A 26,738-nucleotide genomic window follows, 5' to 3' on the forward strand; every position below is an offset into this window, starting at 1 on the left:
GCTATCCTGTCTCAAATTTGCGACCAGGTTGGGGACAAATACGAGGTACTGAGGTGCTTGACGAGGAGATAACAGCGAAGTGTCAAGTGGAAATTGTCGAAGGTCCATGATGCCGAAAGGGCTGATGCCAGAGGACTTGACTGAAGGAGATTGCAACCAGAGGTTGAAGATAAGTAAGGCGGGTGAGTATGAACTCCATCCACTCTGTAAATGGGCCTCGCGCGTAGGAATCGGAAGCTATCATCTCGACGTCGAGGATTGAAGTTCAGACAGGCACCACGCGCCTCGATCTCAACCCTAAAAATGCGTCTATCAGCGGACGGGCGTGATCTGGAAATCTTACTTTTTCTTATCGAAAAGGTACTGCATTAGTGCACATCCAGATTGACTGCTCAGGAAAGTGGGCTCTGCTCCACTGTGTGGACTCTGTGGAGCAATGTCGGCAATCAGTTTGACCCTCGATTGACTCATCCTCTATCAAAGATGGGTGCGAGGTCTTGCTGAACCCGTGAAGTTGAGTCTGAGGTGAAGAATATTGATTTCCAGTAGTTCGCTCGTGCGTCTGCGTTTGCGTATCCTTAGGTACTTGAGTAGCGCGAGGCTAGTGCGGTCCATGTGTACTGGTTCATAATCATTCAACACCGAGATATTGATGCTACTACTCCTGGACTATGAGTGTACACTGTACACTCACAGTGTACATTCGAAAGGATGTACTGCCGTGGTAGATTAGGTACTCGGTACCTGGCTAATGAGTACCAGAATATGTAATTCGGTCTGTCGTGTATCTAGATTGGCGATAAGATAACCGAATGGCCTCAACCCAGTGACTTGCGCCAAAAAAAAAGAATTCTGGGCGCGTGTCTTGATTCGTTGGCTAGGCCGTCAGCCAAGTTTAGATCCTCGTGTGCAATCACAAGCCGCGTGACAATGGAACCTTGACTCCCCGCACGAGGTGAGAGGATGGCCTAGGCACACCGAATCGGGGCAAGTTGATGCTTATGATGTCTCTACACCTGCATGAGGTCTGTGGTTAATTTCCAAGCTGAAAAGACTTTACAAAGGTAAGTCCAGTCACTCTCCAACATGCACCCTTTCGCGTGACGGGTAGAGAAGCCTCGGATCCATGGGAGAATAACCACCTGCGCTCGGCAACCCACTCGGGATGAGTCTGTTTGACCAATCGTCACGATGACCGGGATAAGGTTTTCCACGGGTGCCAAGCCTGCCAAGGGCAAAGGCGTCGGTCTTTGGGGATGTAGATAGCCGTTCCAGCTTTCCACTGGTCAGCCCAAGGATCTTTGATGCTGCAGCTTATCTAAAATGCCTGAGTGGCGGAGGAAATCGGGGAATTTTTTTTCTCTCTTTTCAGGTAGCCTTTTAAAAATGAACGAGCGCCGGCAGTCCAACCCTGTCTATTTCCCCCCTCTCATCGTCAGACGCTCCCTTCGTGACGTGACAAGAAAAGGGCGTTGAGCCGTTTCGCAGCGGCCCTTGACTTTGCCAGCACACCAGAACACTCTCCGAGAGTTGAAACCGGCCGGTGAAAATGGGCCTCAAAAGTTGGATCCACGACACGAATCTGCGCGTTGCGCGCAGCCCCGTGGGGAGATGGTTTCGCCTGGAAAATTCGGGCCACGTGAGTGATCACCGTGATAATTCTCAAACCAAAACAGTGGAATAATAGGATGAAAAAGCCGCGGGAACGGAAGGGCAGCTTCTTTTTCACGGAGCTTCGAGCTGGTCTCGCCACCTTCTTCGCCATGGCCTACATTATCTCAGTGAATAGTACCATCACCTCCGAGTCAGGTGGTACCTGCGTCTGTCCTGCAGACAGCATGGCCGACTTGTGTGACACCAACCCCGAATACCTGGTCTGCGTGCAGGAGATCAAGCGCGACCTCGTGACCGCCACTGCAGCCATCTCCGCCTTGTCGACCTTCTTCATGGGCCTGTTTGCCAACCTGCCGATCGCGCTTGCTCCCGGCATGGGCCTCAACGCTTATTTCGCTTACACCGTCGTGGGATATCATGGCAACGGCCTGATTCCGTATCAAGTTGCTTTGACCGCGGTCTTTGTTGAGGGATGGGTCTTCTTGGGTCTCACAGTTCTCGGCATGCGACAATGGCTTGCACGCGCCATTCCCGCATCCATCAAGCTTGCCACCGGTGTCGGAATTGGTCTCTACCTCGCCTTGATCGGCTTGACCTACAGCGCTGGAATTGGATTGATTCAAGGCGCTCAGTCGACGCCGATCGAGCTAGCCGGTTGCGCAGCCGAGTTCTTTGACGAGAAGACGGGATTGTGTATCAGCAGCCAGAAGATGCGCAACCCTACGATGTGGATTGGCATCTTCTGCGGTGGCTTTTTCACTGTTCTTCTGATGATGTACCGTGTGAAGGGTGCAATTATCATGGGAATCCTACTGGTGTCGATCATCTCGTGGCCGCGCTCGACTCCCGTGACCTACTTCCCCCACACTGTTCTGGGTGACAGTATGTTTGATTTCTTCAAGAAGGTGGTCACGTTCCATCCGATCACTCGAACACTTGTCGCGCAGGATTGGGATATTTCCGGAAATGGTGGCCAATTCGGGCTGGCCTTTATTACTTTCTTGGTAAGCTCTGAAGTAGCCACTCAAGGCTTTTATTTGATTCCCCCTCTCACCGTGTTGATCGCTGACGCCAAATGGGCAGTACGTCGATATCCTCGATACAACTGGTACTATGTACTCTATGGCCCGATTCGCTGGTGTCATCGACGAGCGCACTCAGGACTTTGAAGGCAGTGCAATCGCCTACGTAAGTATTGTTTCAAGCTCCGCATAGCTCGCAGACAGTCCGATTAACATTTTTCCCCAGACGATTGATGCCATTTCCATTTCCATTGGATCCCTTTTCGGCAGCCCGCCTGTCACGGCCTTTGTCGAATCCGGCGCCGGTATTTCGGAAGGTGGCAAGACCGGATTGACCTCCTGCGTGACGGGACTGGCTTTCTTCATCTCCATCTTCTTTGCACCAATTTTCGCGTCCATCCCCCCATGGGCCACCGGCTGCACTCTTGTGATTGTCGGCACTCTGATGGCTCAGTCTGCGGCAAAGATCAACTGGCGATACCATGGCGATGCAATCCCGGCATTCCTCACCATTGCCATCATGCCCTTTACCTATAGCATTGCCTACGGGTTGATTGCCGGTATTCTGAGCTATGTTCTCCTCAACGGGACCGCATGGATCTTGGAGAAGGCCAGTGGCGGCCGGATTGTTCCACCGAACAAGGATGAATCTGATCCTTGGTCGTGGAAAGTCCCCGGCGGCATTTTGCCTCCGTGGGTGAAGCGCGCTGCTCGCGGCAAAAAAGATTTCTGGCGTCAAGACGAAGAGCAGGCTGTTGCTGACGACTTGGGCTCGTTGGGCTCCTCCCATGAGAGGGTGGCTATCGAGAAAGGTCCGCACAACGCCGAAGAGCCTACGAAGGCTCTATGATTTTACCAAAATAGTAGTCATACGGAGAGTGCCCGAAACTGTTGCAAATTAGCTGCCGATGGGCTAAAATTCTCAAATCCCGCTGACTTTAGCTGATCGGTGGATGTACATAAAATTAATATATATCGCAGAGTGTTTTGTCTGACAAATATTCACTGTTGTGAAGTCTCCAGATGGGAAGACATATGACTGATTGAAAAAGGACGAACCGTAACAAGATCGTTCCAGGAAAGAAGATGACGGCAGAAAAGTTTCTGGACATATTTAGGTAGAAAATCAATCTCAGCCTCGCTCCATCGACCACCCTCAATTTTTCCAAAGGACTCTCCATTATTTGCAGTAAGATGGTAGTCAACTGAAACTCCCGTAATCCACTCAATATTCACCCATCGATGAAACACACCCGACTCTGGGAGTAGGCAATATCTCAGAAAATAAGAAGACTTGGCAATCTTTCCACTCATCATTTCTCCATGAATACGCCTCGCGAGATAAAATTCGAATAACAGGTCCATCATTCAAGTAACCATTCTGACTTGATCAACATCTATTCTCCCAAAGTCCAGCGTCGTCCATCTGCTTTCCGGCGTGCAACTAAAACCGTCAAACGCGCCCCTGAGATCCAACTTACTATTTCAACCCTTGACTTAAACACGCGATCTGTACAGAAGCCATACCCCGAAAAAGCCTCTATCCAAACAAAGAGCGCAGTTCAGGTCAAGTCAGGTAGAAGATCTTCTCGACTTCAAGCAGGCTCAGAAGTTCCTCTCTTTGCCTTGCTCGCCGCCCACTTACGGGAGACAAAGAGTGCGGCGATGCCAAGCACAACGATAAAAACGATGCAAAATACCAAGATCACGCCGGGTTCATGACTAGCCCAATTTTCTCTTTTGGTATAGTACTGCCGCTCGTGGACTGGAGGCAAAGAGGCCATTTCGGCAATGCTGTTCGAGTTTCCGCTGAGATGTTTGGTTAAGATACTGCGGGGAGGAATCTCAACCAAGTCAGCTTGAGAAGTCTCTCTGGACGCAGATTGACAGACTGGAATGTTTTGATCTTACATCAAATCCGAGTGGAGGTTTCTAAGGTTGTCTTTAATGGGTCGAAATAATCTGGGAGCTAGAGAGATCGAGGGCCTCAGGCTGTCCTTGAATCTGTTCCAGAAGTTCAGTAGAGTAGTTTCGAGAGGGGGTTGGTGTTTTTTTTTGCCTTTCACACGGTGGAGTTGAGAAAGTGCAGTGATTCTCCAGCCCGTCTTCTAGTGATCAGGCAAGTATGTCGAAGTCCGGACGGGAGCTCTTGGATTATGACTAGTACCTACTCAGTGTCTTGATTTGCCTACGGGCTTTTCCGGGGATATCTGAGATATTGATGTGAGTGAGGTGATTGTGACGCCCACGATTGATCCAGAACGCAAAGCTAAGAATATGGGACCCATAATTCTAAGATCCGTAGCTAAGGCTAGTAGCTAATTCAATTGTTGCATCTGTTCATCTTGGAGTGAAGAATCATGAGCATGACCTACCTTACTAGACTGTGCCCATAATATGTACGTCATTCAAGCCCGTCCCAACGTCGGATCGTGTAGGTATGCTCTCCTTCGAAGCTCTGCATATATGTTCCTTGTCCAACCACTGAGGGTAAGCCTCGCAGGGTCAGGTGAGCATCCATCTGGGCATCTGATTAAGGGCAGGCAATACAAACACAAGAATTGTTACGATCTATGGCTGTGATTTAAGGAGAGATGAATGGATGCTCAAGTATTGATAGTCAGGTCAGTGTAGCCTCAGGAGATGTACTGGTATGTGGTCTCTTATGTTTATTTGTACGTTGGGGAAGGTGATTTGCATGCAGAGACGCGGGACCAGCCTACGATACCATGGCTCAGAAGTGCACTCCAGACCAAAAGGAGTAAACACTGTTGTATGTATTTGTAAGGCTGAACAGTTTCCACAACCACAAAAGGATTGAATTGGCTTTGAAGTTCAGAAAAAGTAGCTACATTAATGTTGCGGACTCATTCCACGCCATTGGTTTATGAATGCCCCATCGGACTGGTAACTTTCAAATCTAGTCACTCTATGGTTACAACCTTAAATGCAAAGGGAGTAGTACTCAAACAACGTGACTCGTGAGGTAGCGCAAAAACTTCCAATAGAAATTATAGTTACTATGGGCCTCTCCAAGATTCATTTTCCATATTTCAACTCTTTCCCATTGCTTAGGGGGGACCCATGGTTGGCAAATTCCGTGCCTAGGTCTCCGATCAAGGTTGTTTTCAGCTGAAGCAGTGCACCTGTGAGACTCGTTGCCAGAGATGCGATGAACCTGCGTATAATCTTGAGTTGACTTTATGGAACCGAACTTCAACCATAAGCCATTACAATACACCAGAAGCAATGATCACTCATACTGGATCCGTGGATTACTACTATTAGAAATGTTCCCCTCTCTTATTATTATCTTCTGAGATAATGCTAGAAAATTCGAAGGCTTTCAGCGATATACTGTAGTTCCGCCCTCTTTCAAATTGAGTCAATGTCTCAGAGTCGTCAGATCAGCTTTGTTCTGAAATGAGGCCCAGGAAATTCCGAGGGCAATTTCCTCCACCCATGCAGGAAACAGGCTTACACAATGAAGTCTTTCTTCTAGAAGAAAAGAGATGAGCGCGGAGTTTCAAAGTCAGCACAATGTCAGGCAACCCATCTATCATCGGAAGGGAAGTGTGAGAATTTAAGTAGATTTGACCGCTCCTCGTAGAGTCCCAGCTCAGATCGTACAGGCTCCATCAACTGGGAGATTGACTGGCCGAATTCAAATTCAGACATTTAGCGCCATGCAATAACTGTGTCTAATATTGATGCTAATGCCATGCACTCCCTGTGTTGAGGCTAACGTGCTTGCGTCTATTGGGTGCTGACACAGGAAGAACAGCCAAAAAAAAGAATGAGCCTCCAGAAGCGATATGAGAACCATGTTGGGATTCATTTGAACGGGCAGAAGCAAACTAATCTCGTTTCAGAGGTGGGCCCAAGAGCCCACCAGCCGGGCCACGGCCCGATTTTTGCGTGGTGGATTAATCATGGCATGGCAAATGGAGTAAGAGCACATACAATCTCCCCGTAAGACACATGGAATGCCCATGCTCTGTTCTCTTCCGCCCTTTCCTGGCATCCACCCGAAGCCTAGGCCGTAGCAGCTTTTGCTGTAAGACCGGGTTTCTCGTCAAAGTCTCCGAGAATCTGTGAATCAGGAATCCAGTGCGCGGTCGGCACGCCGTACACGCCGTGGCACCTTGTCTTCGGACATTCGCCCACATCTCGGCCAGGTATCCTGGAAAGAGGCGAGAACCTCATGGATCGATTCGCTCTCGATGGAGGTGTGCTCCACAAAAATAGACCTCGATACGATTCTTTCCCTCCCCCCCTTTCCCTTAGTTATCGACGAACCAGAGATGATCCCGGCTGCGGAAAAGGACAGGTCAGGTCGACCTTTGACCGAAGGAGTAATTTCCACTTTTGGTGGCAAGGTCAGTCCAGCTTTGATCTAGCCTACCCAGGGTAAAGGCCGATGCGGCGGAGCTAAATTGCTTTTGGGGTCAGACACGATGATCAGGAATAGACTACCTGGTCAGCTGCAGTTGCTCCAGGCCGCCATTCGGCTGAGACGGTGGCAAGTGAGATGAGCCAAGTTCATCAACTGGATATCATTGCATGGACCTCGAGTAAATGGGTACAGATCAAAGAGACTCGCTGTACTTACAGTGCGCCTCGAGATCACAAGCGACTGAGCACGTGAGGCGGAAGATTTTTGGGGGGGACTCAAGCTACCTAAACTCTTTGTGCTGACATGATGAATGGCTCGGACGGCATGTACTGCTCGTACGAGCCTCTAGCTCGATACCTATTCGAGCAGGATGGAGCCAGCTCGCTTTGCCTCCATCAATGCTCAACATTCAATGCATTCTGTTTTTGTGACTGCTCAACTGACCCTGGATCTCGGCCCCCGGTCCATGCGGTTGGTTCACTTTAGCCTCACATGCATTTCCCCCGTCCTTGACCGGGTCACGACTCATGTAGAGTCGAGGCTCATGCCGACTCCTGCCTGGTCAGAGTCATTAAAACAAGCTGAGTGCAGTATTCTGAAATCAAGTGCAAGGCTTGGCTCCCTCCTCCCATGAGCAATACGCATCAACACGCATCCGAGCGGAGACCGAGATAATGCAAAGACCTGCCTGAGGGCCCGACTATCTGCTTTTGGTAGTCAGCTTTGTGGGGAAAGCGTCCAAAAGTCGGAACGAGCATGTAGTTTGCACGTGAGTCGGCTGATCCTTCAGTCGGACAAGGCCAATAAGAACGGTGGCTGTCATGAGCTCGTGTCTCGCACGCGACGAGCGCTCAATCAATGCGGAGACACACAAATTTAATCGACCTCTAGAATACCAGAACTCACAGAAGCCGGCACCATAGCCAGATACTCTTTGTCCCCAATCCGATTACGCGAAGGGTCTGAATTTCAGCCCAAAGGGCCAGAGGGGGGTTGTAGCGCAATGTGGCTGCAGAACGACAAGGCTTTTCCACTCTTCCCTTGTACAATACATGTTGCGAGGGCTGGCCAGCGTACTGGTATGTCCACTGCACAGTCAGGTGAGACCCCTCGCACGCACGTAGGGTGGCGAGATAGTCCCCTCCTCGCAACGAGGAGTAATCGCAAGAGGCTAGTGCCAGGAACTGAGCTATGCAAGATCCCCGACTTCGCTTCTTCCTTCTGATCATTTTGTACCGAATTTCATTTTCTTATGGCGGCTCATTTTGAGGTTAGTGGACGACAAGATGATGGCTGCGTCCCAGGTTAAGCGTCTCTTGACTACCGCATGGACCATGCAAGATGCATCCGCATGCAAAAGACCTGTCGGGCCGAGATCGAACAAGCGATGCTCTCCGAAAGGGCCCTTGTCCGAGTGAGTAAAAGTCAAACGGTCCAAAAGGCTGGAAGTTTCCGGGTCATGCCCAGCTTTGGTGCAGCGGGAGGTCGTGAAATGGCTGGAGTGACGATCCCAAACGGGCTTAGCGGGTTGTGGGGGCGGACCCGTGGAGAATTAAGAACGGAGAGATCCTCCGCTGCAGCAGAAAGCGGACTGCGCGACTCACCACCCACGCAAGTGAACTCTAGACCGCGCCTGGCTAACTTGTGCCCAGCAGTCAATGGTTTCACCTGGGGTGATTGAGTCATGCCCGAGAGTAATGGTGACTGAAGAGAATAGCGTGGGAAAAAAAAATGGATCAAACAGTTCCACATGATTCCGTGCCTGCGCTTCGTTCGTGTGGAGAACGTACAGACATCCGTGAGGAAAGCTGACCGAGGAGATGGAGCACCGGAAACGGGCCAAGTGAGACGGCGGATACGGGAAAGGGCGAGCCACAAAGGTGTACGACGCCACCAATCAGGGAGAGACGGATGCTTCTACATCGTGATCTGATTCGAAACGCAGTAACAATTCCCTGAACGAGTCTAACATGGGCACATTCGCAGGGTCAAGAGGCGAGCGAGCCCCAGAGGCGTTCACTCACCCTGCGGTGCCGGACCAATCATTGGGAGGGCTCATTACTTTTACGGGACCTAGGGCCGATACCCCAGAAAATGTGTCCTGATCCTTTTAGGACGAGCCCTTGACTCGTGAATGCGATGGTTCGATATCTGGTCTGGTCTGACTGGGGAATCCCCCGAGTCCTATCGGGATACGGAGCAGCTCGTGCACGCCACACCCCCAGAATCTTTCCTGCGGCCAGCTGCTGGGGAGGATCCGGGGGGGACTGGGGTCACAAGGTTGTCATGTCTCCGCAGAGGCCCGAAATTGACTAGCTTCCAATCTAAGAGAAAAGACTCCCCTGCACCGACGGGCTCGAACCGATCGTGCGACGTTGTGGTATATAAGTTGCCGAGCCCCCTCGATCAGAGGTTCAGGCTCATACTTGGTATCTCCTCGACCAGAAAGAAGCCCCCTCCCTTCACCCCGGATTAAGCATTGGTCAGTTCTGCTTGGGGTAATCGACTTCAGAGTTCTCCCAAGATGTCGGAGAAATACATTACCCAGGAGGTGCACGGCATTTCCAACACGGTCGAGGAAACTTCTCATGTCGCCGAGGGCCAAGGCGAGACGGCGAAGATTGCCGGTGCGAAGACCAAGGCGGTCCGCAATGTAAGGCTGAGACGTGAGAGATCAATTGGATGCAGATCATCATCTAACATGGACACAGGCCGAACTCTTTGCAGCCATTGAGGAGACCAAGATCAAGCGATGGAGCAAGGAGTCGATCCACCTCTACTGTATGTGGCACGATCACTGCCGTTTGGCATCAAAAGGGTTATTCAAGGCGGATCTACTGACGCTCGGCGACTTTACACAGTCTGTATCTTTACGGCTTTCCTCTGTGCCTGCGCGAACGGTTATGATGGTACGTGCTACCCCGGTCAATCCTCAGACAAAGCTTCTTCGATGGTCATACAATCAAAAGACCGGGCGGGTCGAGTCAAAATGTGTACCTTGCTAAAACCCGACAGGTTCTCTGATGGGATCCGTCCTCTCCATGGAGCAGTACCAAAATGTCTTCCACGTTGGTCTGACCGGAGAAAAAGTCTCGGTTGTTACTTCGCTCTACACAGTGTGAGTTCCGCTCAAGGCGGCTTGAATCTCCCATCCTCGGAACAGACCGAAACTGATGAATATCTCTGCATCTCTGCGTAGTGGCTCCATTTGTGCGACCCCGGTCAGTGCCATTCTCTCCGACCGACTTGGTCGTCGGAAGTGCATGTTCACCGGAGCTTGGATTATCATCATCGGTTCCGTCATCATCGCTAGTGGACACACCCTGGCTCAGTTCGTCGTGGGCCGCTTCATTCTCGGTGTCGGTATCCAGGTCATGGTGGTGTCTGCGCCTGCCTATGCGGTCGAAGTCTCTCCACCCCACTGGCGTGGTCGTGCTGTCGGTCAGTACTTTTGATACTTGCAGATTATTGGATCTCTCATGTTGGAGACTAGAAAGGCTAACTCCAAATAGGTTTCTACAACTGCGGTTGGTTCGGTGGTAGTATTCCGGCTGCTCTGATCACCTACGGTACCAACTTCATGACCACCAACTGGCAGTGGCGTATTCCCTTCATCTGCCAGTGCTTCGCGTGCTGCATCGTCATTGTGGCCGTTTGGTTCATTCCTGAGTCGCCCCGCTGGCTGCTGGCCCAGGGCCGTGACGAGGAGGCCCTGGCTTTCTTGGTCAAGTATCACGGAAACGGTGACCCCAACGCCCGTCTTGTGCGCCTGGAAATCGAGGAGATGAGGGAGGGTATCCGTATCGACGGTATTGACAAGAGATGGTGGGACTGTAAGCAACTCTCCTCAGAATCACTCAACCCCAAGGTTGTTTCAGACGGCTCATTCGTGAAACCCTACAGACCGTCCTTTCCTGTTCACCCACAGCGGCCGCTGGCGCTTCTCCCAGGTTATCATGATCTCGGTCTTTGGCCAGTGGTCTGGTAACGGTCTTGGTTACTTCAACTCAACCATCTTCAACATTCTCGGCTACACAACTAGCTCCATGCAACTGCTCCTTAACATCGTCAACTCGCTTGTTTCCGCCGTCGGTGCCGGAACTGCCGTCATCTTGACTGATAAGATGCCCCGTCGCCCAGTCCTGATCTACGGAACTCTGGGTAAGCCTTCCATCTTCGTATCTCGTTCACGGGGAGCCACTTGGCTGATGATTTTTCTGTAGCATGTGCCATCACCATGGCAATCAACGCCGCCGTCTCGCTCCCCATTGCTCAGACTGGCACCATTAGTGCGGAAAAGGGTCGGGTCGCCTTGGCATTCTACTACCTTTTCAACGTTGTCTTCTCCTTCACCTACACTCCTCTGCAGGGTGTTGTTCCTGCCGAGGCTCTGGAGACCACCACTCGCGCCAAGGGTCTCGCCCTTTCCGGACTGATCGTCAGCTGCATCAGTTTCATCTCCCAGTTTGCCTCGCCCATCGGTCTCGGCAATATCTCCACCAACTACTTCTGGATCTTCGTCGGCTGGGATCTTCTGGAGGTTGTCTTCTGGTACTTCTTCTGGTATGTGGATCTGCTATTCCCGTCAACTTGTCGCCAGTTTTTTCTCCATCGGAACCAAAACTAACACTCCGATTTCTAGTGTCGAATCTCAGGGTCGTACTCTGGAGGAGCTCGAGTGGGTCTACCAGCAACCCAACCCCGTCAAGGCCTCTCTCAACGTGGACAAGGTTGTCGTCCAAGAGGACGGTACCGTTACCGAGAAGATTGACCACGGCGCTTAATTGCGGCAACATCTTGCGGCTCCACGCTTCCGGGGGAGAACCCCCCTGAAAGCATGCAGCCCAGATGGAAATGAGGCCCACTCTCCTCGCGCCGCAGGAGAGTGTGAAGGGGAATTCAGTCGTGGAGGGTTTTATCAAAGTCATATATGTCCTAATTCTTTTCTTTCTTTCTTCACTTCTGGCGAGAAATTCACAATTATGTCACATGATCGAACATTCCACATCGCTCTCAGACCTATCTCCGTGTAGTTCCGTAATTCTGACTTGGCATGGGCTTCTATCAATCGCCTGGGTGCTTTTCTTTCTACCGGCAATCATCTCCTCTCCGACACTTTAGCTCTCTTTCCCATCTCTTGTCTTGGAGAGCTCAACGGCCGCGAAACTCATTTTTTGGGGGGAATCTTTACCTTATAACTTGAGTAGAGCACGCGGAGATTGGGCCCTTCACTCTGTGCAGATACAATGAAGCTGATTCATAAATCCACAGCAACAGACAGGCTTTATACGAGTCGATAAACAGAATACAAGAGTCATCGATAACTGAATAAGAAATCTTCCAAAACATGGACCCATGCCCCTCTCGATGACCAAAATCCATAATCAGGACTCCTACCTCGCAGGGTGATTCTGATATTGATTGTTTGAAGCCGAGTCTATTAACATCCTCACACCAGAGCGATGTACGAAAGCCGCCTAGTAGTATTCCTCTATCTTCGCGATTGTTAAAATGCCCAAAGGGCTATAGCTACCCACTGATGAAAACGATACCTAATCCTCGTCAAACCTCACCTATAATGCCCCGAGCTCGACCTGTTCCGCGAATTCTTCTCTTCGGAAAATTGAGAGACACCAACCTCGTCAAGCGCGCACGACCATGCGACTAACCTGCTTCGTAATACTTAGGTTGTATATACTGCCGGAGCTTTCACCCTTAGCTTAAAACTAACACCAGCACTCCCATTAAAGTCAGACACGTTTCCGCATCACTCGAAACATTAGAAGATTGCCTAGATCCACTGTCCTCTGCTTTGATTTCAGGGTCGATGCGTTCGACGCGCGCATCTTCTGCTTGACGAAGGTAGTTATCTGAGCGGACTATGTATCTTGGTGAATTTGAGAATATATCGAAGGGTGCAAGTCTTGGGACACGACACCCAGGAAAACTGGGCCTAAGGCAATCTTTCGAGGATGTGAGTCCAAGGAAAAAAATGTGACCAGACTGGGGTTCGATCCCAGGACCTTGTCGGTGTTAACGACACGTGATAACCAACTACACCATCCGGCCAGATGTCATGCGAAGAGTGGTGTACAAAAGTGATTCAAACCAGAAACAATTGAATAAATCTGATCCGCTAACACAGAAAGAAGATTTTTATCTACTTTAGCCAATACCCACGAGAGGGGCATTGCGAACACGACCCGGAGACTGCCTTAGAAGCTCAAACAATTGCATGTCGTAGGATAGGCGTGACAAGCTTATTGTTACGGCCATTTTGACGCGGTGCTTATCCAGAGTACTGATCTCAACCTTAGACAAAGTCATAAGGATGCCTGGAAAGGAACATGCAACTTCATTGGAATATCCAATTGAATCATGTGCTATTTTCTATCGAAAGTTGGACTAGGATCTTCCGATCGCGTCTAATCCTATCGATTATTGTAAATTACTTTTTCGGCAACACAGAATATATTTCCCCAAATGTGGCGACTATCATGTGACCAAGCACGCTCTTAATGATCGTTGGACTTCCGGGACCTCCTTCCCACGCTGCTCACTTACACCTTGACTCCTTGTGTTTGTTACAGGCCATAGAGAACTGACAATTCTGGAAATTCTCCTCATACGAAACGTTCTTGCGGAGAAAATTTCCGAGAGTGGCGTCGCATCTGAGTGACAACAACTACAACGCGACAACCACAATGTGTTCAGGACGCTCGCTTTGAAATCGCCAACCGCCATGTCGGAGGATCAGTCATTTCTGTCAGATGATGGGCGAAATGTCCATTTTTTCGACGGCTCGACGGGTGATATGCTAGGTGGGCTGTTTCAAAATGGCTCAGTTACCCAAGCCAACTTTATCGACATGCTCAACATCGTCTTGGTTATTGTACCACGCCCACTTGTTGAACCGCGTCCACCTATTGTGCCGTGCCCACTTACCGTCAAGGCGAGGTCCGGGCAAACTATATCACGAACCAGCCAACCCCTAACACCTGGAGATTACGATATCTATGCGTCTGATGGCGGTAGGCATTATGACGGTCGAAGTGAAGAGAAGAAAAATCTGGCTAACTTTGATAGATTCGATCGAACTTAGTAATGAGCCGTTCGTGCGTCGACTCCCTTCCTACAGTGTCAGTGGCCGCGAGGCGGATTTCAAGAGGGGCGTGCGGGCTAGGGATGGAAAGTGTGTCTTCACTGGGATCGTCAACCGTCGCGCTCATCTGAATAAATGGGCGGGCTGGGAGGCGGCCCATATATTCCCTCTTGAGAAGGAAGGCTTTTGGGTTGAAAACAATTTCGGCCGATGGATCACCAATGCAGACTCGGGAAACCATTCTGCGCCCATTCACTCTATTCAAAATGGGTTTCTCCTTCAGTCACACCTTTATCAATTGTTTGACGACTACTCGATTTCGGTGAATCCAGATGTAAGTCATTTTGCCTAAAATGCAAGTATACAACAGATTTCTGCTAATTTATCTATAGGAGGACTACAAGATCACTTCTTTTATTCCCGACGATGTGGGAGTGGATGGAAAAACCCTTGACCCTGTGTGTCGAAACCCCGCCGATCCGAACCGCGTCTCAGACCACCTCCTTCGCTGGCACTTCAGACAGAGTGTTCTCGGAAACATGAGGGGTGCTGGAGAACCTTCATTTGAACACGATTTCCCACCACGATCCGATATGTTGAAGGAAATCCTGGAGGGGCCTTTTCCAGCTGAACGGTTCGAAATGGAACTTTCGTCCAGACTGCGGGGGTGGGAAAACCCTCAGGACTTTGTTCAGTGACGTGACACCGGGGGCAGGGGTGGTTTAGGTCAGAGAGACGGGACGTGGATGGAGTAGGCTATGAGAGATCATGATGGGTTTTCTATTCTGTTGCTGTTTTTTTCCGATTCATTGCATTGCAGATTTACATGAAGGATTGATAACCCCCCCCCCCCCCCCCCCCCACTGTTTCTTGAGTTTTTGCCCACGTTCTGGATCATTTTTATTGCGAAAGAGAGAGAGACGATTATTGTTATATATGATCAAGTCTTGCAGACTTCCTGTATGATGCGCACTATGGACTTAGCTACCACCATTTCTGAGCACTGTAGATAGAATTAACCTAGAAACACTTCGAGTGTGAACGTTGGGGATGGAGGCAGGCGCCGTGGAAACATCATGATATCGGGGGAGAATGCCACGATATGGTGAAAAAACACCACGCACAACCGTGACTTTTCCATCGACACTAATTTATCACGTATCGTCAACACCGATAAGGTCCTGGGATCGAGCCCCAGTCTGGTCATATTATTGAACCTTTTTTTTTTTTTTGGGAATTCTCTTGCTGTCATCATAGTACCATTGATTTCGAGACAATTCGGATGCGAGCTCTATATTTTGATTACTTCTATGTGATAGATCTGGTCCGGGGGTAACAAGTATACGAAGCTACTGGAAGCTAGTTTGAAACTCACCAACGACAAGACGCAATTCCATCCCCGCGGAGCGTCTCCCGAGGCTTGAGAGTACGATTTGGGGCATTAGGCATCGATTTCTTTTCTTTTCTTTTCTTTTTTCAATTTGAACTGATCGGGAAGCCTGGAGTTTCATTCCCGGCACTTATTCTACAAGCCAGGACGAGCGCCATCTCGTCGCCTCGACATCATTCTGGCGGTGAGCTACCCCAGTGGCAGGTTCCCAGTACTTTGGCTTCAGGTTGATCGGTTCGGTCAAGACAGGTCCACGCATCAAGTCTCGCTTCACATGGAGATGAGATGAGAGCGAGTGGAATCATGTCGATTGATGGATGAAGTGCTGTAATTACGAATTGACCTCAAGACCTCGTGGGGATAAGGACCGGTCCGTCCTGTCCTTCTTTTTCGGGTTCTGCGATTTCAATGGCAGCTCCAGGCTCCACGATGATGAATGGTCCCATACCCACAATCCAAGTACCCACTACCTCCATCTGGAGTACTGAGGGCGACTAGCCCTGCCACGCTAGCAGTCTGCATCTGGGATGATGATTCCTTCGCATCGCTTTTCCTTGCCGAGGATAGAGCCCCATGTTTCCCAGGGATTTCTTTTTCCACACATAAGACGACATGGTCAGACAAGACCAAACCCCCTTCGACTGGGAAGAAGACTTTCATTCCATTGCGGAGCTCCATCGTGGCATCATCTGTTGCGCCTGATGCTCATTGGACCACCAAACGAGGCGACGACCGGGGAGTTGCTCTGCAGTGGTCGTGAGCCGCTGCCACGTAGCGCGCTATCGGGAATTCGGGTTGGTCTGAACAACGCAGTGCTTTCGGGCTGGTGGTAGTCTCGGCTTGACGAGGGAGGCGGGTCCTAGTGGTGCTATCGAGTCTATACCGGGGCTTTGCTTGCGGCGCTAGGTGTGGAGATGAGTGTGCGCGGTGGATCATTGCCACCTGAACATGTACAACAACCTGCGTACGGGGGATGGTGCACTCAGAAGCCTTTTCAACGGATGGAAGAGTCCGTCATGGGCAGTGTCAAAAACGAGTGTTTTCACGTCTACCAGAAGGGGGTTGTGTAGAATGAACTCAGTTTGAGCGACCTCGTGGCGACGTTTGCCCCCATGGTGTATCACTTGTATGCTCTTGGGGGGCGACTCAAGCCTCGAACGGGGCATGCCCAAGGACTTAATTTCTTGTCAAGTTGACCTGGGTGTTTGGAGTTTCTGTCGATGTCTTGCCCAGGGATTCAGAATGTGTTACGATCACACCGTACCTCGAGTATACTACTTCTAGGTGCTGTAGTAAGCTGGCAGACCCTCCGGAGCACACTTTCACTGCCTCCAAAAGCAGCGTACATCATGCCAATACTCGGTCGTGTCCATTTCGATGATTGCATATAACCGTCAGTAATGAGTGATGACATTCCTCTGATATACTTTTTCGCTGTCGCTGCCCGACAGTCCGAGCACCAGGTACCCAGCTTACCCGCAGTACCTCAGTCACTTCACATCCCTGCGTCATCTGCCCCATTTGAAGTGTACCAGTACCTCCCCCCCTTCCCCCTCCCCGGTTCGGGGCCAAACCCGCTCGAGGCTTTTTGGATCATCCACCAATTCACCTTCTGGCCAACACTCTCCTCGCCCCAAAGCACAACCCTTTTCAGCTTCCTCCCCCACTTGTGCGCTGTAGCAATTGTCTCAAGCCGTGGGTCGTCGCCTTCACATTGACCCGCAGCCCACTATCGTCATATACCCCCGAGGCTTCTCGACCGGCGCCCGCAATTCCTTCCCCCTTCCCGCAGAGAATCTGAATCGGGCGCGCGGATTGCACACGGCGGACATGATCGTGCTGTCCTACTAAATCCCACTCCCCCAATTCCCAATCCCATGATGCATCATACCTCGACCATCATCCCCCCCCGTGTTCCTCTCCCTACCTCCAACCGTGCCTTGCGTGCCTAGCTGCCAGTCTACCAGCGGCCAAACCGTCACCTTCCGTGGGCCGTGAACGAAGAATTAGCGCCTGTCATCCGTTGCAACACCCTAGCAATTGCTTGCCGAACACGCTGTCCACACGAGTGAGCGGCATCGAGGATTCATCGTGGCGCACACAGAGAGAAAAAAAAACACAGCTCCTTACTGCTGCAAGGCGGACCCCGTCTGTTCAGTTGGTCGGTCAGTGGGAGTGCTGTCAACCGCTCAACGGTTTCTTGAGACCAAAGTAAACTCGGCAAGAGAGAGAAGAGCATCATTGGGGGCATTGGACTCGGTCTTAGTCCTTGAACCTCTTTCCACCAACCGTTGAAAGAACGGGCCAAGAACAGTGTGTGCCAAGTCAAGAGCCTGGTATCACCTCGAAGCTCGCCGGAGATCAGTCAGATTCTGTACCTTGGGAAGCGTCCGATCCACGTCGATTGGTTCCCGAGACGTACATGCCGCGGAGCATGCTGCAGGTGCCGCGTTTGAAGGTCGTTTAAAGAAACCTTGGATTCAACGGAATTTTCGTGCGCCAATTGGTGAGGGTGAGTTCCTTTGTTTCCCGTCTTCCTTTCTTTGTCAAGTCGCCGGGTTTTTTTTGGGGGGGGATCTCGCTTTGCCCGAGAGACTTTTTCATATGAGACCTGCACCTCTCCAGCTCTCAGATCTTGTTTCATCTTTCTTTTTGTTTTTTTTTGTCATCGCTTGATTCTACAGAGAAACATGCATACCGTGAATCAAATCGAGGAGACATGCGACGGGATGGCTAATTTTCAAGACGATTCACAGTGCGAGGGCGTCGCGATCGATTTGTGGATGGCCTCCTCCGAGGTGGACCAGAAAGCCTTGGGCAATTTCGCGGCCGGGACGGCCCTGGAAAACCCATACTTGTCGGCGATGCTCTACCGGGTGCTTGGAGTGTCGGTGATGCTTTCCAAAAAGCTGATACGAGCTCGGCGGTTAAGACGACTGGATACCACACGGGAGACCAAGTCGCTCCAACTTTATCATCACATCATTTGGCTCGCCCGGGAAGGTCTGATCATCCTAGAGCATTACGTGCTACCCTTGGTGACGTCCTTCGTCGAGTTGAAAGTGCTCTCGTATAAGCTTCGCGCCTCTTTCTACCACATCTTTGTTCTCTTCTATAATCGGCCAGTGATCATACCACCCGACGCCGACCCACCGGCTGAGTTGAAGCGCGACTCGATCTATAATCCGGACTTGCTGACCGCACTGGAAGCATCGAACATCAAATCCAACCGAAAAACCACGCGGCCGCCAGGGCTCGCGCCTGTCCAGCCCCCTCAGACCGCTTCAGCCTTTCTGCTTCCTCCCCTGGATTATACCAGCACCGCGACCGCCTGCTTCAACTACGCCTCTATGCTCGCCGACAAACTGCTGCCGGGCTCGCATCCTCTGCGTCTCTCTGTCAAAATGGAATACGCGGCCTATCTCTACGACTGTCTGCAGGATCCGGTCTCCTCCCGGCGGCTTGCCAAGCGGGCCATTGCAGATGTGTACAATGCCCAGGAGGGCATGGATGACGAGAGCTTTGAAGATGCCGCCGAGATTGTCGGGATATTGGGCAAGATGGTCAAACGCGGCGGGAAACCCGGGAGCAGCACGGCTGCCAGCAGCGTCTCCCGAGGCGAACAGTCGCGAAGTCAGAGTCGGAGCAGTCGCAGTCCATCGCATTTCGATATCAGTGCACCTACCACGGTCTCCCCGGTGCCAGTGACCAAGAATACCCCCGACGCTTCACGAGTTGCCGTTGCTGAACCTGCAATGCCAGGTACGACCATGATGAATCCGATTTGATGCCACGTAAAGAATTACGATATAGAATTTCATGTTGAATCAAGCGTTTCTCTCTCTCTCTCTCTTTTCCCCCCTGTTTTTGTTGGGCCTATGTGCTTTCGCTCTCTGATTTCTTTCCTTACACGTTGTGATGGTTTCTTTTTTGTTGTTCTACCAATGGACCCTGGCCTCGTTGCTCACGAGTCGTTGATAATGTACAGCTTACCCATTTCAATGAGCGTGTTCATAGCACTTTTTTCTTCTTTCTCGCTATCCTTCTTCTTCTTCCTTCCCATATCCGGTCCCATGCTATGTGATATCCTTTATAGTTTTGATTCAGGTGGCTGACTGATCCTTGATGCTCTATTTCCGGCATATCCTGAAGGAGTCGATCCCTTTCTTCCTTTTCTCTTCCCCCCCCTTTGGAAATCATCCAGCATCGTCCTTGAAAGCTCCCTGGTTTGAGGGGGTCTTGAAAATTCTCAATATGCACCTACTTCGAGTGTGTTCATCTTATTCCAAGTCTGAAATGAACATGAAATCACCTGATCCATATCTGTGGTTTTAGTCTTAATGGCAGAGACTGCGATCGAAAAGCCTGACTGACAATCTCACACTGAGAAAACCTCGCAGGAAAAAGGAGGAGCAGACTCCACTCAAGGCCTACCTACGCGCGCGGTCCACCGGACTGTAAGAGGGAAAAAATCGATAAAACCATCCATTGTAGAGTCTACGACGTGTCCGGGTCCCTAGAATCAAGCCCCGTGCCAAATCAGATGGCTCTCACCTAATTCAACCCCCAGAGGAAAAAAAGAAAAAAGAGATGACAGACCGCCACACTCATCAACTCTATGAAGGGGGGTTGCCAGTCATTTTATTCTTTTGTCTTGTTTTCTTATTCACTCTTTTCACCCCCCTTTCTCAATCATTTTTCACCCGATCCGCAACCTGAGTTTCGTTCACACTGACTCGCGACGGCGCACGTGAAGTATATCGAGAATCCGCGATCCTCGCATCCATCGTACTTACTGCATGAAATGAAAAATCCAATTCTCCCACTAGACCCTTGACATGCCGCATTAGTCGCTCGACATCACCCACGATGCAACGGGTGGAAATTTGCAACACTGCAAATGCGGCGAAGCCAGGTTCGGCAATGTGGTTGATACTCAAGATATCGCTATCGAGTGCTTCCAGCCGTTTGGAAAAGCTGTACGGTCTTGGCGTCTTGAGATATGGGGGAAGAGGCTGTCGATTGGTGATGCTGGCTGAGAGGAGGCATAGCAGAGAGGTCACCTCGTGAGTCGTGACATTGGCGGTGCCGACGAGTCTGCGGAAGTCGTGCATCCATACCGATCCTGTTTCGTCGTCGTCGTCGTCATCGAGGCGCATCAGAGTGTCCGAGGCGTATCCGAGTAAGCTGAGGTAGCTTACAATGCTGCCAGGCAATAGAGTTAGCATATAATCGGGCGCATAAGAGAAAGAGAGAGAGAGAGAGAGAGAGAGAGAGAGAGAGAGAGAGAGAGAGAGAGAGAGAGAGAGAGAGAGAGAGAGAGAGAGAACGACGAACGTACTTTTCCACACACATGATTATTGCATCATACTGCTTTTTGGGAAAACGACCACCTATCGGCACCTCCCATTTGAGAAACTCCGAGTAGGTTCGCAATCCATTCAACATCAACATCTGCTTCGAAAATACCTTGTGTCGAGCTTTTTCCAATTTCCGGCCAGCGGAACTCTTTAATGTCATGTCGCCCTCATCTCCGCGCATTCGAGCCGAGATGGTCTCGTGGATGATTGAGTAGTAGTTGGCGAGCAAGTACAGCGATGCGCCTAGACTCTGGCGGAGGACAGAATGTTCTGAGATGGGATATGGGAAGAATGTCCAAATAAACGCAACTGCGATACCCCCCGTCACGGTGGCCAGACGGTACGGCGCAAGCAAATAGATGGGATAATAAGGCTGTCCGTTCGAAGTGGCAACCTGTTCGCCCACTTTACGAACTTGGAGCTCGTACCCAATGATCATGGATGTGGTCACGATGCTGATAAGTCCAATCACACGGAAGCGGAACATCTTGATGGGGATCCAGAATCCGCAGGAAACAAATAAAAAGAAAAAGACAATCACACCTGGGGTCTTTTGGCCTGGAATATACCAAATCAGAAGACTGGCCACCATGGCAATGGTGGTACCTGCGATTCGCAAGACAAAGCTGAAGATGCTCTGGCCAGAAGTCGGAGACATGCTCAGGTTGACCATGATCATAGCCCATACAAGACGCTGCTTGATAAAAAAGGCCTGTGTATCATGCAGATACGCAACAATGGCAATGGTCATGGTCGCACAGGCCACTCTGAATCCGTAATTGGATTCGAAAGAGCGTAAAAACCACGGAATGACTCGGATCTTGTCCCCGAACTTTTGGAAAAGCGTATCGGGAGGGAGATGCTCGGGATCCTTGCGGTGCCTGTAGGCCTCCCCGAGCTCGAGCATGCTGTTTTGCGCGTGCACGTCGCCCAAATTGTCATCCTCATGACTGTCCTCAGTCATCAGCCAGCTCTTGGCCCATTTGATCATCCGTTTGGAGCCAGGGATGATCAGTCGAGTTCGTGATAGTTTTCCCTTGGCAGCCAGATCATCTGCATACCGAACGAATTCGAGCACCGTTTGACCGGTCGAATAGAGGAGTTGTTCCATCTGCAATGAGCAGCGAGGGTTAGTAGGTTTTCCAACTTGGCAAGTTTAACAGAAAGTCAGTGGTACTGAAAGAGCTCACATAAAGGAAAAGATACAGCTGGCGCCGGCTTCGATCCTGGAACGAGGTGGACGCAGAAAAAAAGTCACCCTTTAAACTTTCCATGGTACACGAATGATCGAAGAAACCCGGTGGCAAGTTGATGCCTTTCTCCTGAGCCCATGCTTGCAGTGCCACACGCTTCACTCCTCGAAACGCCCTGAGCCTTCTCTCAAAATGAGCCGCGAACCCTTTCTCGCCGGGTGCCGTGCTTTCAGCCGAGGCCTCTACATCGCCGGGCCCTTCTTGAGCCGCGCCGGTTGTTGAAGTGTTTGCTGCCTTCTTCTTGGGCGGCTTTGTCAGGCAGAGGGTGTACGAGGTATGGAGTAGGGCTTCATCGATCGTCTGTATCATATCTGCGAACGGGTCGTGCACCGCCCGCATCATATCATTCCAGTCGCGAACCGCGCGGGACCGAATCTCCTCTGAGAGAGCATCGACATTGGGATCAATGGGAACATTCCATTTGTTATAATCCGATAACCTTTGGAATATGTCGACGACGAAGCTCAGACCCACCACAGGGATCATGATCTGTCGCAAGTGGCGGAAGATCAGCTGCAGGTCGTCGGGGCCCAGTTTACCGAGAGCGAACTCTCTCTTTGCAAACGAGAGATCTCCGTGTAATTTTGCGTGTAGCTCGGTGATTTGACGAATGGCACCGCGGATCCGCTCGGCCTCGGGACTATAGACCTTGCCGGTCTTGCCCATCTTCTCGCGTGAGTCGTCATACGTATCGGCGCGGCCAAACATATCGTCTTTCTCTAGCGTTTCAAAATATTCAGCATGAGCACCCAGTGCCGAGCGGAGGCCGCCGATATAGCCGCCCATTTGCTTGAAGACAACCTTGCGCGATGTCATTGGTAGGATGAACATCGAGACCGCCGTAGAGATTGCCAGGCCAGTAAGGAATGTTCTCAACATCCGCTGTACCAGGGCAATTGAAGAGGCCATGCTGAGCATCTGTGGAGCGTAGACCGAAGCGACATTGGCAAAGATGGCGTAGATGATGACCGGAAACTGAAACTGGGGATATTTGGCCCGGAAGGTGTGAACGAGCCAAATCTGGAAGAACAACCAAATCCCACTCACGGCAGATGCAGATGAGTTGTAGGATTGAGGATTTGTCTTGGACTGGGTATGCTCGCGTGCTTTGACGCTCGAGTACATTGTGAGTAATGCAAAGCATGCCCCGAGACACACTGCCATTATGTCGAAGATCATCATCTGAATGAATTTGGCCCTCGGCATGATCGCAAATCCCAGGACTGAGACAATAGCCATCAAGTACCCGAGCGTCGTATACTCATCGGCGACATCGGATGCTTGGTAGCTTTCCAAAGAGGTCAATCATGAGTCGGTTGGACCACTTTATCGTATTTGAGAGAAGAGACAGTCGAGGGAAGCTTACATTGATACCGCAATAGCAGGGGCAAGCCCACCTCTGTTCTTCAGTATTAGCCTTCCGGTTCATTATTTTCCAATTGGTGCAGCAATGAGGTGATTGTTTTTTCTTTCATATCTTTACTGACTTCATCATCAACAAAATCGTCGGTCGGTCGAGTCCTGTCTTTTGCCATTGCGTCTGGATCCAGCCCCATGTGGTCTTCTGCTCCGGCGCTTGAGTACTTTTTGACGCAGCTGTACCTCGTCTCGTCAGCGACGGTCGCGCCGACGAGCTATCTGAGGACCCCGACTGGGATGAACTCATGCGAGTGGCCATCTGGGGTGACTAGCGCACGACGACGGAGCCCGCGCGGGCATGCACGTCCCCTCTCCGCGTGCGACCGAAAGCAGTCGCGAGGATGGCGCTGTCTGAACGTTCACTGGGTTCGCTCAAGCACACCGCGAAGCCTCAGCCCCGTGGCTGAACCGAGTGTGCGAGATGAATTCAGTCGGACAGCGATGCTTGCAATTTTCTGCCCTGATGGTTCAGAAGCGCATGCATGAGAAAGTCATTGCGGTCCAGCGGGGGAGCCGAAAGGATGAAGGGAGTCACGTCAACGGCCGAGGATTGTCACCTTTTCACTGGCGAACGCTGGACCACGCGGGTGGAGCCCCCCGCCATCGATTTGGAGATTTTGGAGATGGCTTTTGGTAGGGTTCGAGAAGAGGGCAGGGAGGTGCTTGGGTGCACATAGGCTGCAGAGTCTCATCTGGAGAGGTTGGGGGTATGGGCAGAAAGAGATTAGAGGCACATGAATGAGGAGAACGTGATCTGATCGGAGTCCATCAATTGGTCAATTCCTGGAGGTGTACAGTAGGTACCAACGTCAACGAGTTCATCTCATACAATCTAGAGACTGGTCCAACAATTCAAATGAGAACAATCCATTGGGCAGACACTTTTCTCATCAATATGGACCTCCGCCAGCCAGAAAAAATGCTGGCTCTTCTGTCTTCTGGCCACAGCAATCCCCTCGACTGGACGATCTCTGTCACACCTGATGGAAACCGTCTCTTGCTTCATTGGGGGAAAAGGGCCGGCGCTAAGAAGCGCCAGCAGCCCCTGAACGGAGGAGCCCATCGAGAACTCTAAAAAAGCTTCACATCCCCCGGGTCTCTTTTGTCATCTGACCAGCAGTAAATATCTTTTGACGACCGTTGTGAATGCAGAGCCTGGGAAAGTTTCTCGAACATTTCGCAGAGAATGACGCTCATCCTCAATGGACCCGTCGCAGAGTCGACACAAGAATCATGGGCATCCGTACCCAAGCGAAAACCAGTACCAGCCACCATGGCTGCCATGGAAGCTCCTCAAATGAACAGTGAGCAGACAGGTCAAATAAACCCAAAATTCGAGTCAAGCCTGGCCAAAGCGCAGGTTTCCAGACCATTCGCTGGTGGTATCGCTGTCTGGTTCGCATCGCAGCGACGATCGCGCAAATTTCTCATCCTCGGTATCGCAGTGGGGATTCTACTCATTGCACTGGTTGTTGGTCTCGCGGTGGGCTTGACGAGAGGCAAAAAGTAAGCTTCACTTGCACCAGCCTCAAGATCGAGCGCGAACCCTGGAAGCACGAAACCAACTTTGCCAGATGGAGAAAGTTTCTGACTCTTCTAGGCATTCCAATCTTCCACTTCCCACCAAGGATGGGGGTCCTTACTCGGGTGATCTGACATACTACAATCCTGCCCTTGGGTCCTGTGGTTTTATCAATACGGACTCTGATATGATCTGTGCGGTGTCGCATCTGCTCTACGACGCGGCCTCGACAGGGCCGAACCCCAACACCAATCCGCTGTGCGGAATGAAGCTGAGACTGCGTCGAAAGGGGGAGAGTGTGGATGTCAAAATAGTCGACCGTTGTGTGGGTTGTGCAGCAACAGACTTGGATGTCACGGAAGCTGTCTTCAAGAAGGTGGCCGATATCGATCAGGGTCGAGTCGACGTGGAGTGGTCCTGGCTAGAGACTCCACCTGTATCTGTTCCCTGAATGATCGTTCAGCCTTTTCAATCCACCACTCCCATGGAAAAAGAGGTGCGGCCTTTCATGGTTCAATGACAATATAAGCTTCCGACTTCAGGATGACAACAGGTACTGGATTCAACATCCCATCCAAGGTGATTCTCGCAGGCTAGATGTCTTCAATTTTGCGGCATCTGCGATCAATAGACCTCATGCACACACGCCTTGCTGATCTGATCCCACAGTGGTGATGAAATTTAGCAGAACTTTTCCTGTCTGCCTCAAGAAGAGGTATGAACGAGGGTGTTCTTTGCAGAGCGGACTTGAGAAAAGGGCTGCAGGCTCGCAGCGCTGTCTCTACTTCCCTCTTTTACATATCATGCTTCGATATTCGGTGGACCATCACCGCCACGTGCAGCGTGAACGAACCGGATGGCATTCGCGAGGGCGAATCAAGATGCCTTATGATTCTAGGGCCCCTTGATCGAGGCAATGGACTTTCCATGGACAGACAATCACATGAATGACGTCAGATGGGTGGATTGTCTACGAGAAAAGACACCGCAAGGCCAACGAGAGGTTGAAGGGAGACTGTCGCGTTTGGATATACACACCTGTGGCACGTGAGGCCAGGATGCGCGGGGGTATGAGGCAGCGCGTCATGAAAGAGTCTCGGGCCATTTGATGGAGAAGAAACTTGTTTTGACGAATATCGTGGTAAATTATGAGTGCTATCGACGCAGTTGACAGGTGTATGTACTGATGTACAAAGCACTGCAGAACAATGTTCGACACTTCCAGAGACGAGCCGAAACGAAGGTCTTGCCACAGACAGGGAATTATTAGTCCAACCGTAGCCTCCATTTGCTCGATTACCAAGATAGCCAGGCTGATAATGGCTTGCGAGTGTATCAATTGTAACGGATGACATTCATGACACCGGAGCAGACTCTTTCAAGGTTATTCGTTTTTTGCCAAGGTGCCATTTTGCTAGGATGCATGCGGGGTTTCTTGGAGAAGGCATCGCTAAGTAGTTTGCTCATCTTAGGAGACCGAAAACTCTATACATCTGTCATGTTGGAAGAAGATGATTCAATGCATTGATCAAGTCGAATTTTACGATGTATCAAGACAAGCCCTCCAGCGAGGCAGAACCACGAGAACACCTCGGAGGTGAGCAAGTTGAAGTATGCGACATCTCGATTTGTCAAGTCTCGCATTCACAATTAACATTCA

General features: G+C 50.8%; 6 protein-coding genes and 1 non-coding gene across 7 annotated transcripts; 5 read left to right on the forward strand and 2 right to left on the reverse strand.

The window, feature by feature from the left end:
• Positions 1-1,549: 1,549 nt before the first annotated feature.
• POX_c04046 (putative xanthine/uracil permease) lies at positions 1,550-3,486 on the forward strand (the record flags this gene model as incomplete). Its single annotated transcript, XM_050112931.1, has 4 exons — positions 1,550-1,639; positions 1,698-2,618; positions 2,698-2,802; positions 2,863-3,486. The coding sequence occupies 4 exons, from the start codon at positions 1,550-1,552 to the stop codon at positions 3,484-3,486; spliced, it is 1,740 nt and encodes a 579-aa protein (XP_049970487.1).
• A 6,070-nt stretch (positions 3,487-9,556) lies between these two features.
• Positions 9,557-11,816, forward strand: POX_c04047 (uncharacterized protein; the record flags this gene model as incomplete). Its single annotated transcript, XM_050112932.1, has 9 exons — positions 9,557-9,685; positions 9,744-9,813; positions 9,894-9,941; positions 10,048-10,150; positions 10,232-10,473; positions 10,545-10,865; positions 10,936-11,193; positions 11,256-11,595; positions 11,675-11,816. The coding sequence occupies 9 exons, from the start codon at positions 9,557-9,559 to the stop codon at positions 11,814-11,816; spliced, it is 1,653 nt and encodes a 550-aa protein (XP_049970488.1).
• A 1,211-nt stretch (positions 11,817-13,027) lies between these two features.
• Positions 13,028-13,101, reverse strand: POX_tR086. Its single transcript has one exon. It is a non-coding gene; the product is annotated as a tRNA-Val (tRNA).
• Positions 13,102-13,774: 673 nt separating this feature from the next.
• Positions 13,775-14,832, forward strand: POX_c04048 (uncharacterized protein; the record flags this gene model as incomplete). The annotated part of the gene is made up of 3 exons (XM_050112933.1): positions 13,775-14,063; positions 14,119-14,468; positions 14,527-14,832. 3 exons carry the CDS (start codon positions 13,775-13,777, stop codon positions 14,830-14,832), a joined length of 945 nt encoding a protein of 314 aa, XP_049970489.1.
• A 3,382-nt stretch (positions 14,833-18,214) lies between these two features.
• On the forward strand, positions 18,215-19,312 carry POX_c04049 (uncharacterized protein; the record flags this gene model as incomplete). Its single annotated transcript, XM_050112934.1, has 1 exon — positions 18,215-19,312. The coding sequence occupies one exon, from the start codon at positions 18,215-18,217 to the stop codon at positions 19,310-19,312; it is 1,098 nt and encodes a 365-aa protein (XP_049970490.1).
• A 900-nt stretch (positions 19,313-20,212) lies between these two features.
• On the reverse strand, positions 20,213-23,815 carry POX_c04050 (uncharacterized protein; the record flags this gene model as incomplete). Its single annotated transcript, XM_050112935.1, has 5 exons — positions 20,213-20,729; positions 20,866-21,995; positions 22,075-23,425; positions 23,504-23,536; positions 23,625-23,815. The coding sequence occupies 5 exons, from the start codon at positions 23,813-23,815 to the stop codon at positions 20,213-20,215; spliced, it is 3,222 nt and encodes a 1,073-aa protein (XP_049970491.1).
• Positions 23,816-24,742: 927 nt separating this feature from the next.
• On the forward strand, positions 24,743-25,529 carry POX_c04051 (uncharacterized protein; the record flags this gene model as incomplete). The annotated part of the gene is made up of 2 exons (XM_050112936.1): positions 24,743-25,062; positions 25,157-25,529. 2 exons carry the CDS (start codon positions 24,743-24,745, stop codon positions 25,527-25,529), a joined length of 693 nt encoding a protein of 230 aa, XP_049970492.1.
• Positions 25,530-26,738: the final 1,209 nt, after the last annotated feature.

The sequence above is a fragment of the Penicillium oxalicum genome, chromosome III, assembly GCF_001723175.1.
Source record: "Penicillium oxalicum strain HP7-1 chromosome III, whole genome shotgun sequence".
In the NCBI taxonomy this organism is placed as follows: domain Eukaryota; kingdom Fungi; phylum Ascomycota; class Eurotiomycetes; order Eurotiales; family Aspergillaceae; genus Penicillium; species Penicillium oxalicum.